The 13,284-nt window shown below is 36.0% G+C and overlaps 1 protein-coding gene across 4 annotated transcripts in view; it reads left to right on the plus strand.

Moving 5' to 3' along the window:
* The window catches only part of POSH (SH3 domain containing ring finger posh), a 248,230-nt gene that overhangs the window by 204,416 nt on the left and 30,530 nt on the right, over positions 1-13,284 (plus strand). For all 4 annotated transcript variants that reach the window (XM_081737938.1, XM_081737939.1, XM_081737940.1 and 1 more), the window contains exons 11-12: positions 490-926; positions 7,774-8,129. In XM_081737938.1, coding sequence (XP_081594064.1) covers positions 490-926; positions 7,774-8,129 — 793 coding nt within the window. The remainder of the gene's footprint in view (positions 1-489; positions 927-7,773; positions 8,130-13,284) is intronic.

The raw sequence follows: 13,284 nt of genomic DNA on the forward strand, positions 1-13,284 counted from the left end.
GCAAAAAGACACAGTTCATAAGGAAAAAAGAGAACTTCTGTTTATGAAGTGTATGCCTAGTGAAGTAGTTTCATTTATTCATTCTTTTGAACAATATGAGTAGTAAGTTACCATATATAGGCTTTTCCGATGACACACACACACACAGTAGAATTATTATGCGACAAGTAGTACCACTGCCTAATGCTGTATTTCCAAACTAGAATCACGATACCAAATAAACAAAGGTTTACAGTCGCCAAGTGTCTCGAAGGAGGAGCGGGAGAGGAAGATTTCTGTGTATTGTACTTCACTGCAGCATTAACTTATACTTCCTTTTTTACAAACAGTATGTTACCTAGGTTCATTTAATTTTTGACAGGCAGATTTATTCATAAATGTAGTTTTGGCTTAAATTGCTGATAATTGTACTTTATTAATTATAGAAATAATTCTATGTTGGTAGTGACTAGTATTTACGTAAAATAAAATATATTTATATATTTTCAGGTCACATGGATTGCAGGCTCATTTCAATCAAACATCATCATCTATGGCTCAGATCAGAAGTACATCCAGATGCCCTCAAGGATCAGATGTTTCCCATGGCCCCTCCTCAGTCACTTCTTCTCCATCCCGACCACGTCATCAGTCGTCAGTTTCCGGCACTCCTCTGCCAGCACCCCCTAGCGTTGTAGCTGTTTCAAGGATCCCTGTACCCGGAGCAGCGATGAGCTATACTCGAAACAAACCACCTCCGATGTCTTCATCAATATTAGCCCCGCCGAACTCTCAGGTACCTCATGTCTCCGATACACTCAGCCCTCATCCTAATGAATCTGCTGGTGAAAGAAGCTTTATGGGATTTGCTAGAAATATGCAGGTGATGAATACCCCTCCTCCGAAACCTCCTCGACCTCATAGTCCTCGGCAGCAAATTCATCCTGGTAAGTAAGTGGGATCAGACGTGATAATTTATATAACCCTTATGATTACCTCTTAACTGCATTACGTTTTTAGTATAAAAATAAATCATTAGAAGCCAAAGGTCGGCACACTATGATATTTCTTAAGCCATATGTCGAAGAAAGAAAGAAAAAAAAATAAGAATGAGTGAGGTCTATGTGAGATGTTGTGAGGGCCAGATCTATGAGGTAAGGACTTCCGGTCGGAATTTCATAATTTACTAAATCTCATGCCCCTTTTCAGCACTGCGGATCGAACCTGGCTCTCCCGCTAAAGCTAATCATTTATTCATAAAAAAAAAAAAAAAAAAGTAGCATATCATAACTTGAGTCAACATTGAGTCTTTAAATTTTGAGCTTATGTCCTTGTATGTCTTCTAGTTTTAGAGCTCTCTCGTAACTATGTAGATAGCATGTGCGCCTTTCGCGCGGAACACCCTGGTTAGGTTTACGGAGGGAGCTGATGTTGTTCAGATCCACGTTAAGCTGTAGATTCACGTGTCATGTAGCCTCGCTGCTGAAAAGAACGCTAAACTCATCACAGTCAAACAATCGCTTAGCCTTTGTGCATAATCATTTCTATTGAGCACTGGTGTCACGATAAGCAATTATTACGATACTAACTTACCATGACATTTTCTTAGTTTCAGTTGGTATTCTAGGTCGTAGTCAAAGTATTTTCTTCGTCGTTTTCGACGGAAAGAATAACTTACGGCTGAGCGAATATTGTTGAGTGCAAAACTCGAAGATGGTTCTATAGATTGCTAGTATTTCCACTCAATTTAGAGTTTCTTGTGCAATAAACCAACCAGACGTATATTTTCTAAAGTATTTCCAAATTATACTTTTCCCTATAGTAAAATGCAACTGCACTGTACATTTACCAACAGTAACGACGCTAGAGAGGGCAAGCACCCACTTCCCGCTGGTATCGTCCGCCCCCCAGCTGCACTCCAGATATGTTGCATTATAATGTAGGTCAAATAATAAAAGTCTTATTTTCGGTATATAAAAAAATAGCTGGTCCCCAAGAAATTAAAGCTGTTGTTGTCACTGTTCAACGGTAGCAAACGGTTTGTGAAAATGTTTATTCGTACTACATGAATTAGGTCTGTGTGTTGTTTTTGCAGTGCAGTGGCTCCGCTTGTTTTCAAGTTACTGTCAACAAAGTCCAGTGGATTTCACTATTTGCTCCGATTTGACTTGTCGGCAAAAAATGTCAACATCAAACAAAGTATTTATTTACAATCATTTGCAACAAGTTAGAACAATAAGGAAATGTTTGAAGGCACGTGTTTTTTCATGACCTTCCAGTTTCTTCTGTGGAGAATACTCCGCTTTCTTAATATATATATATATATATATATATATATATATATATATATATATAGAGAGAGAGAGAGAGAGAGAGAGAGTAAATAACAAACATTCTTTTAAATATCTAAATTGCGTTTTCTCTGTCTCTCTTGTTGATGTCAAATTAGTGCACATTGCCACATTTGGTAATAAGACTGCAAATTAGTTAGCTGTTTATCAGTAGTGTTCATATTATATATATATATATATATATATATATATATATATATATATATATATATATATATATATATATATATATATATATATAAAACGTGGTAGTTGGCACAAAATGTAGAATATAAATCTACCTATCAGACTCTTTCTTTTTTTTCCTTTCTTTTTTTTTCTCCTTCAGCTAAGCATAGACTGAATCTGAATAATATTAAGTAATTTTGTATACTGTCTGTCCCGATTTTTATTTTAGAATTAGAAACTTCTATAATACCATAATTGTACGTAATACACCAATGCAGTACGTATCCGGATCCGAAAAAGAGGTACTCGAATCTAAAACATAGAATCGGATACCCGGATCTGGAACAAAGAACCGGGAATCGGTTCTGGCCATCTGTACTTCACATGCCACCAGAACATTTTTATTTTACTGCACATAGCTATATATTCCATTTCTGAACCTTGTGTCAACAGTCTCGCTTGTCGTTCTTAAATCAAAAGTATATGAATATACCGATTTTTTTTTTCAAAGTTTCGTTTCAGCTTCTCTCGAGATTTATTTTTCCTGTTTGGCGTAGACCTCTGATCTAGGTCGCCAACATCCTTTAATTGAATCTTTAGTTGTTAACGTTTAAACGTTTCTTCTTTACTTCTCAATTAGGAAAGGTCTTGTCTTGTCTCCTCTTGCGAGGAATATTAATATTTATGAAACGCGGGTCATGCAGCCAAGTAGACTATATCAAGATGAACGAATGGCCGGTTATAAGTAAATTTGTTTTTTACTATATATATATATATATACCGTATATATATAAATTGTTATAAATATTGTTAAGATTGCATTAAACTAAAAATTGTCTAAAGTAAAATTGTTAAAATTAATAAAGTAATAAAAATGAGAGCAAAGCTCTTATACTTATCTACTTGTACGCCATCTTTTTCCTCTTGTCCAATTAGAAAAAGTACAACTTACAACTGAATAAAAGTTGCCATGACAGTTAAGAATGTGTTAAAATTAATATACAAATCATCAATAATATATAATCGTAAATTGCTGATGTATATTGTTACATATATAATGTATAAGTATTGTATTTGTTTGTTCAGCTGTAGGAAAAAAAAAGGAAAAAAAAAAACTACTTTTTCAGATCTTTTGTTAAGCTATAGACATTTCATATAATTTGTGTAATTTATTGATCGTAATTTTTAAAGTAATCCGGTGCATTCATTTTCTGGTCATAAATAATGCGGTTTTTCTATATTAGCATTACTTCGGAACAGAGACGCCCGCACGGGTGTTTTTCCCAAGAGGGAGCAAAAAACAGTCTTGCTGCAAAAAACAGGTGTGAGTAAGCAAATGTCATATACTGCAAAGAACATCCTCCTTCGAAAATCTAGAAGTGGGCAATTGTTCCACCTTGCAGGCGCCCATGCTTCGAAATGTGGCATAGTTTCAGAGCTAGGGCTGTCCAAAATCGCGAAAAAGCTAAATTTCAACAGGACCTATTTCTTATTCTAGAAACCATGGATGGTGGTAGTTATCAGGATAACGGGAGTCACGCATACGCAATCCAAAAATGCATATTTCATCAATGTTCAATGGGTGTACAGAGTATTCCGTGCAGGATGTAATTCCCAGACATGCCATCAACCGAATTTTCAGATGTGCTTTAACTTTATGCTTGATCAAAAGTAGCCAAACGATAAGCTTTGACAGCAGTGAACACGGAATCCTTTGACATGATGTCGGAAGTGTTACGGACCTTCAGCAGCACGGTCTCGAATATTCGGGAACACGCGTGCTGCGATGTTTTCTTTCACGCTTATAAGTGCAAAAAACGTGGAATATACCGTGACAAATTACATCGCAGCACACGTTATTGCGAACAAAAAAGACCGTAGAGCTGCCGGTTCCTAAAACTTCCGACTTCCCTCCGAAACATTGGGTGTCCATTGTTGTTAGGGCTTACATCTTCCCTACTTTGGATACACCTTGTAATCAGGCATACCTGAAAACTGTTTGAGAGCATATCTGAGAATAGCACCCCGTAGAGAATAACCAGCACACCCATTGAGCATTGATGAAATATGCATGTTTATATTGCGTATGCGTGACTTCCCTTACGCTGATAAGGACCACCATCCACAGTTTCTCGAATTCGAAATAGGGCTTGTTGAAGTTTAGCTTTTTTGCGATTTTGGACAGCCCTAGCTCTGAAACTATGCACTTTCTCCCATAGGTCCATATGAACTTTTCCTCTTATTTTGATATGAAGAATCATCTCTTACAGTTTCGGTATAGTTCATTAACACCCTGTATATATGGGATGGACAAAAATATGGAAGCACCTACAAAATTGCACATTAGCTTTATTAATAGCGAGTAGGATCACCTTTTGGACACAGAACGGCCTGCAGTCGACGGAGAAGGAGAAATACAAGTCGCGTAGGGTTGTCCATTCTTCCGCCAAAGAGCTGCAAGTTATTGGCCAGGTGGTATACCTCACTGTGCGGGTGACCACAGTGACACCTATCATTCAGACGAAGATCATGTTTTGAAATGACTACTTCTTTTATACCAGGTGTTTCCATATTTTTGTTCATCCCTTTTATACATACATATACATATATAAAATACAAAATTTTAATCTAAAAATACAATTAAATAATAATAATATGATTATTTCTTGCAACTACTGGTCAAAGAAGTGATAAAAATTAAATTTTAACAATTACAAGAATTAATAACATGTACATAAACAGAACAATCCTAAAGCAAATCACATAGTACAGATAACTTTATATACAAATCAAATTTCTTCTTCTAGCATAAAAAAAATCAGACAACATAAAGAAAGGTGGTTTAAAGAAGAAAAATCTCTAGGTCTTTACCTGGCGGTATGGTTCCTAATATAGAAGTTACATTACCTCTTTGCACTGCCATACTTATTCTCTGAATTAGGAAGGTGCTTGCTCTATCATCACCAGATAATTGAGTGATGCGTTTACCTACTTCCTTTATAAAGCTGAGGCCTTCTTTGCCCCAGGATCCACTGGATTCAATGGCAGTGGGCACAAATTGGTACTTCTCTGTTTTGTTACTGTATTTTCTTCTTTTTTCTGTTTCCTTTCGACTGGCTACATTGCCCGCTTGGAGTGAGGAGAAAGGAAGGTTGGAAGGGGCGAAAGTATCTGCATGTAAAATCCCAAATCAATGATTAAGGTCTTCTCCAAGGTATTAAGGTCATCCCATCTGGTCTTTTACCATCCGTTCTACTACATCCATTTGGCTCCCTTATTGCCAGTATACCTGCTGAAATGAGTGCTCTCATTATAATGTCATTGACGTTTGAGTATCGGGGATATCTACCTGCAGTTTTTATATATATTATATATATAATTGTCGAGTTTGATGTCTCATCCAGCTTAGTAGCTGCGAGGTTCTGGGATTTTAAAGCCAAGATATTTACTAGACTAAAAGAGAGAATGAAAACAGGACTCCCTCGTGGCTATATGCTTAGCGTACGCGCCTTCGGTGTGGGAAATCCGGATCCGATTCCCTGCGGGAGCGCATGTGTTTCGGATTTAATATTAAGGATTTAGATCCACGCCTTATATAGCCTTGGTGCCGAGAAGTGACACGAAATTGCAAAACGGCCAACCGACCAAAAGGTGGAAGGAAGAAAAAAAAGTATGGAAAAGTGACAGATTTTTAAATGTATATAAGAAAAAATAAAATTTTAATTAAATGGTGACGAGAAGCAAGTGTTCGTAAAGGATGATAAATTGTCAATTATTGTCTACGAAAAATTTGAAGACAGTACAGTGAACCCTCACCTTAGCGGACACATTTCAATAACGGACACTTTCATAAAATGTAGATATTTGGTCCCGACAAAAATGATTATTATGGGTCATAGCCCCCCATTTACGGACTCTTTTCTTCCAACTTACGTATTTAATACAGAAAGCACTTTCTGAAATTTGTAAATAAATTTGCGATCCATTACAAAGACAGAAAATTACTTCTCCATAAAAAGTTGCAAGCTGAACTTGATTTTCTTATTGTGTTACTTTTATTTTTAACAGTTAGTATGTGAATTACAGGATTCCTACAGATGGATGACGTACTTAAGAAGTAAATTACTACCTGTGCAGGAGATATTTGTAGCACACACCCACATAAACACGTTCGGTAGCTATATGTTCGTTTCTTTCGTTCCTCATCCCTCAAGTCGAACATTTTGTTCATACTTTCATATTGGGCCATATATTCATTTATAGCTAATGTTGCGGTATACTCAGTGGTCGAAGTGAGACGGTATGCGGTGGTATGACATACAGCCACTGGTTTTTCAGTGATGAAGGCTGTGGTTTTTCAATGGTTAAAACATACCGTCACTGGAAAGTAGATGCTAAATACCTTCAATAAATCAATTTTTGTACACAGTAATTGACGAATAGCTTTGCACGTAAAAAGATTTTATTTGTTATGTAGAAATAATTTCTAAGTTGACAACACTGACATTTTTCTTACCTTTTTCCTACCCTTTGTTTTTAAAGTGAGACGTCTTGAAAGAAGTGCACCTATTTTATATTTTGATGTGCCGTATTGAATTGTTTTTTTGTTGTGTTTGTTTGTGTGTATGTGTGTTCTTCCCTTAATGCATATAAATGCCGTGTTTTGAGAACGGGCGGATTTAGGGATTGTCTGCTGTTGAAACGGACTTTCCAGGCGTTTGGAATAATCTACAGTCGAGTGGAGGACCAGGAGTTTTCCCGCAGGGAATTGTTAATATCCTCATTCGGTTTTTGAGCATTTTAGCATTTTCGTGTATAATTCTCTGTAATACAAGATAAGGGGATATATTTTGTTTTCAGAAAGTTGTTGGAGGGGAGCAAAGTCTCTACATGCCTGCCCCCCACCTCCCACCCCTGCGTTACGACAGAGAAACTTTTAGGTAACATACCCCCACTGCATTTTAACATTTAGATAGCCGGCATGTCGAGTTAAAATCGCAATAAACATACCACCTCTGCTTTTTTCCACTTCGAACACTTGGTATACTGCATGAGCTAAGCGTACTGTTGACTTGTCACATCTCTGTAACGGATAGATAATATAAAGTCCCGTTGATGTATGTTATTCAGAGTTCTCGGTATCTGTTTTAATCCACCAGAGAAATATGACAGGAAATTAGATGAAATGAAACTAAACTCGACCGATTTTTTCTTTTTAGCTCATAGTTTCTATTTTATATATTCAATATATTTTATTTATTTATTTATTTTCCAGCAAATTCTAGCAATATATCCCAGACTCCTCCAGAACTCCCACCACGTTCAGTCAGCCCATCTCATAGTCCTGCTGCTTCTGTTAGTGTTTCGTCGTCTCATCAATCACCAACACCGACCGCGATGGAAACTCCATCTCCTGGTTCAGCACACATTTCCTCCTCATGGCACGGCTCTGGTGGCCATAATCAACATTCCCAGTCTGAAAATGCAGGACCAATGGGCAGAAGTCAGAGTGCAGTCATATCACATTCAATGGTGGGCGTATCCACAACAGTAAGTCCACCTCCTAATGTTTCTGTTCGGGGATCAACACATGGTGCTGCCGGAGGACCAGGCAGCAAATCTATAGACAAGGTAAGGAGAAGCTTAAAGATTTTGTGCAAAATTTATATTATTATTAGTGATATAAGAAGTTGTTGAGTTTGTAATTATTGATGTCACTGTTTTGCAAAAAGGGGATAACTGACAAATTATAAGTTTCTCAGAAGAAGGTAAAATGGGTTGACTTCTGTATACCACAGTCTACTTTTGTGTCACTTATACCGCTAGTTATCTCTGTATTCGTTGGTTTGTAGTTATAACCGTTTCGCATGATGATGGGGTCTTTTATTTCAAGTTCAAAAATGCTGTTATCTCAATTTTACCAAACATATCAGTTACCCCCTTTTTGCAAAATACCGACGATATATATATATATATATTAACGTTGACACCGTTATATGTGGCAGCTGAACTACTGAAAATAGTAAAATCTTACCCTTGTATTCAAACCGATGTCCTTACCTAGAATTTCATTTTCACGATATTTTGATCCCCGCTGTGGCCATGTACTTGTACATATAAAATGTAAGCTGGAATGTCACTGCTTGTACATTTTGTTGTGTGTTTCCTAATCCTAATCCTCCAAAAGAAAAATTCATATCAATTCAACATTTATGAGTACTGTAATCATTCATTTCCATAGAACTTAAAGTAACTTTTTTGTGAGCTGTTTTTTATAAAATATATTGGTAAGTAAGTGTTGAATTGACATTGTAAGTATTTACGGAATATCTGAGGCTATTTTTCTTTCACGGGACTAGAAAAATGTCAACAAAATATAAAAGCAGTGACGTTTCAGCTTATAGTTTACAAACACGATTACATGGCCACAGAGAGAATTGAAATATCGTAAATACGGACACCGGTTTGGGTACAAACTGAAATATTCTTATGGGACCACGGTCACTAGCAATGTTCACTTCTGATGGGTGGAGTCTCCGATTCGATCCTAGCTCGCGGTAAGTGGACTTTGTTTTGGACAAGCACCATGTATATAGTTTTTCTCAGAGTTCTCCTGTTTCCTCCCACTTTTTTATTCCCCAGTTTCATTCGTTCATTTTCATCATTACCTTTAGCCTACACAGCGTAAACGTAGTACGTAAAAACAGAAATATTGTTATGTAGTAATAATTTTTGTTGCCAGATCAAGCTGTAGATGGAAGATAGTTTTGGAGAATTCCAAATCTTGACAAAAAAAAAAAATTAAATTTTGTATTTGTAATCGTGGAATGTTTTTGGAGATGGAACGTATTTGTGGAAATCAAAATTATGTTGCACAGAAATTTAAAGTTAAATCTACAAGTTACATCACGAACAGAAGCAGCAACATTTAAGGAAGCCTCTCACATTGTAACATATACATAAGAATTGTTAGATCTTCAGCCATTTCTAAAAGAAATTACCGTAAAAAGTAAATATATAAAATAAAATAATAAATAAATATACATAAACAAGCATCATATCAAGATCTTATTTCGATTTTAGTCCTTTCCTGCATCAAAAGTTCAAAATTAATTTATAAAACGACTCGAGTGACGATTGACTTAACCGGTGAACAAGACCACGGAATAATTGGTCAAAATCGTCCAGGAAAACTATTAAAAGATACAATCAACGATATAAGTGTTCCACTTACGCGTTTAATCATTTGATTAAAAATTATGTATCAATTTGTGCTGATTTTCTATCTTAAGTAGATATAGATATATATTTACTATAAAGCATTATGGACAAATTTCAGTTAAATTAACAATTAATCTGTAAGTTTGTTAGTTGCAATTAACAGTTGAAACCAATAGTTTTCCATTTTTAATTGCAGCTGGCCATTAATGAGAGAATCAATTGCAATGAATCAATTACTTAAAAGTAATCGCTGCAGAAAGCAATTGCCAATTGCAATTAAATATAGTTTGCAATTAATTTCCGTAGCAATCACTTTCAATTGATTGATTTATAATTTTCATTGATTAATGGCCAACACTGTACTTGGGTATATATTGCATCGTACAGCTGTTTCCATATAATAGCATAAAATAACGCTAGACTTCCAAAGACAAAAGATATGGGAAACGTTTTGTAATAGTCGATGTTTTGTCCATAAACCGTGTACATGACAAACACAGAGGAAGAGGGGGGGGGGGACACGATGGCTCAGTGGCAGAGCGTTTATCTCCTGTGCATCGGGTCCTTGTTCGATCCCATCTCGCGCCAAGTGAGCTTTGTGGTGGGCAAACACCGTGTGCGTGGGTTTTCTCGGGATTCTTTCGCTTCCTCCCACTTTCTTCATTCCATCATTTCATTCATTTTTCATCCCCACCGTCTCCTTTAGCCTAGCCGGCATAACCATGAGACGTAAAACATAGAAAAATAGACAGACAGAGGTCCCCGGCGGCGAATGGAACCATAAACGTAATATAATGGTATGTGACGGTCGTCCATTTCGGCTTTCTTCCCAGAGGGTATAGGGAGATAGTCATTATCCACTACTGCATGTAAGTACCTTATTTCAAATCTGTGGATTGAGTAACGGCAAATGGGCAACGCAGTATACACACATCTTATCTACACTTTTAATTGCTAACTTCAGTTGCAATTAATATTAACAATTACAATTTTGAATTGCTCCATTGCAATAAACAAGTAAACGTTTCAGTTGCTCCACTTAATTTTAGTTGCAAATTTTAGGATAGAATTCAATCGCAGTTAATATAATTGCAAATACATTGAAATTAATTGTAATTCAAATCAATTGCTATTCATTTCCAGAGCAGATACACTCAATCCATTAATTGCAATTGATTTTAACTTATTAATGCCCAACACTGCTATAAAATCATGAGGATAAAATCAATTCTAAAATCTTAATGTGAAGGCAAGTAACTTTCTCTCAGTTGACACACGCTTAAAACATCTGGAGCCACCTCATTTAATATCCCTTCTCAAAATATTGCTGAAGCCATTATTTATATTTTTAATTCTGATGTTTATTAGAAGCCTTCATCTTCGCCATACGAGCCTGATATACTAAAAATAATACAAAATTTTACCAAGTCTATTTTTGTGTTTTTCATAAGTGAAAGGAGATAATGAAATGCAAATTACCACAATCATAGATAATGTTATTCTACAACAGAAAATATATCCCTGAAGAATTTTCAGTGTTGCCATCCATAGAAATTACAGTGTTGCCAGAATAACACTTCTCCTAAAATCTAAGTTAAAGGCAGCGACTAGAAGAACGAACTCAACTGCATTTGATTACGTCTTGGAATCCTGTGAACTACGTTTTAGATAACAGTTGTGTTTAGATTGTAATAAACAAAATAGTTTTAACATTCAGTTCTTAAAACTAAATAATAATGTTATTTAAAAAGTAGTTCACATGATTGCAAAACAACATGATACATAAACAAATGCAGTTGAGTTCGTTTCTAATCGCTGCCTTAACTTAGATTTTAGGAGAAATGTTATTCTGGAAATACTGTAATTTCTATAGATGGAACACTGAAAATTCTTCAGGTTCATATTTTCTGTTGTAGAAAAACATTACCTATGATTGTGGTAAGTTGCATTTCATTACCTTCTTTCACTTACGAAAAGCAAGGAAAAGAAAAATGATAAATTTGTATTATTTTTAATATGTCAAGCTCATAAGCTCTAATAATAATAATAATAATAATATAATGAAAAGCTTTATTGCACATTATAAATACTTAATAGCCAAAAGAATACCTTTTCTGAGTAAGCATGGGAGACGATGATGATCCCAAGCTATAAAAGATCAAATCTTTGGAAAGTAATATTCAAGAATTCAGTACAGGCATATCCTTTTTATCCGTACCCAGATTAAAGGAGGATTATTCAGTAACTTAAAATTTATTAACTTATCCTTACTGATAAGCTCTGAGTAAGATTGCAGTACATGCAACTGAAATTATTAGGGAAAGTCTAATAATTTGGAACAGAACAGAGAAAAGTGTAGTACAATATGTGTTCCTTGTCCTTTATTACTACTGAAAAATTGTTTTATAATTGTATTAAACTTGGTGACAACAAACAACGAAGTTTAGAAGCAATAAAATAGAAGCTTTGATTGAAGTCATTAAACCAAACCAAACCACGTGGCGTAACGGCCCGATTTGTGGGCCTAAGACGCTCCACGCCATCTGTTAGCGATTGGTGGAACTACATTCAGCCTAGCGACGAAGTCGTGATCAGCGCTCCGCGTCGCCCTATCGCTAACCGGCTTACCGGGAGCTTCCGAGATGCCGAAAATTGGGGAAGCACTAACCGGGAATCGAACCGAGACCACGCGGACTTGAATCCAACGCTCCAACCACTAGACTATGGCGTCCCCGATTGAAGTCATTGAAGACCTAAAAGTGCATAGGGAAGACTGAAGTGTATTATGATTACTGTTACTGTATTATACAGGGTGGCCCAAAAGTAGGTATACAGTTCTGTACTGATCAACTCGTTGCTTTTTATATCGTTTCTTATTGTTATCCATCAGGTAGACTTAGTTTCTTTATTATTTGTTCTTAATGTCTTTTTACTTATAGCTTTATCTCGGGGTAGCCGAAGCAGGAACCTATAAGCTAGAATGTTATACGTGATCAATGCAGGAGTGTATGCCTACTTTTGGTCTACCCTGTATATAGTAGATTTAGAAATACTTATTTTGTTTTCTACATTAAATTACACAATTTTACGTTTAAATATGTAATAACTTTAGAGCATTAGAAAGTGAAAGGACAAGGAAGATCATTCAATAAATAACCTGTTATATATTTTTACGTAGTATTTATTACGAGGAACAAAATAACTTTTATTATCGTTTTTCAACATAACTTTCCCCTCACCCCATCCAATCAATGCACTTTTACCAGCTCTGAATAAGAGTACTGACTCCAAAGGAAAACGAAATCTTCTGGATGTGCCACCATTGACTGGACTAATGCATTTTTAATTAGGCCAAATTGTGAACATCTGACGGCGCGAGATCGGGCAAATATGGAGGGTTGAGTAAGTACTCAAACTGTAGGTCCTTGATGGTAGACAATCTAAAGCTGGTATTGTGTGGTTTCGTATTGTCGTGGAGCAAGATCATACCATTGGACACCAGACCATTTTCTTGCACCAATAATTGGTTTCAGTTTTTTGCGCAAAATCTTGAAGTAGGTGGGAC

This window comes from Thermobia domestica, chromosome 14 (assembly GCF_964235325.1).
Source record: "Thermobia domestica chromosome 14, izTheDome1.hap1.1, whole genome shotgun sequence".
NCBI classification, from domain to species: Eukaryota; Metazoa; Arthropoda; class Insecta; order Zygentoma; family Lepismatidae; genus Thermobia; species Thermobia domestica.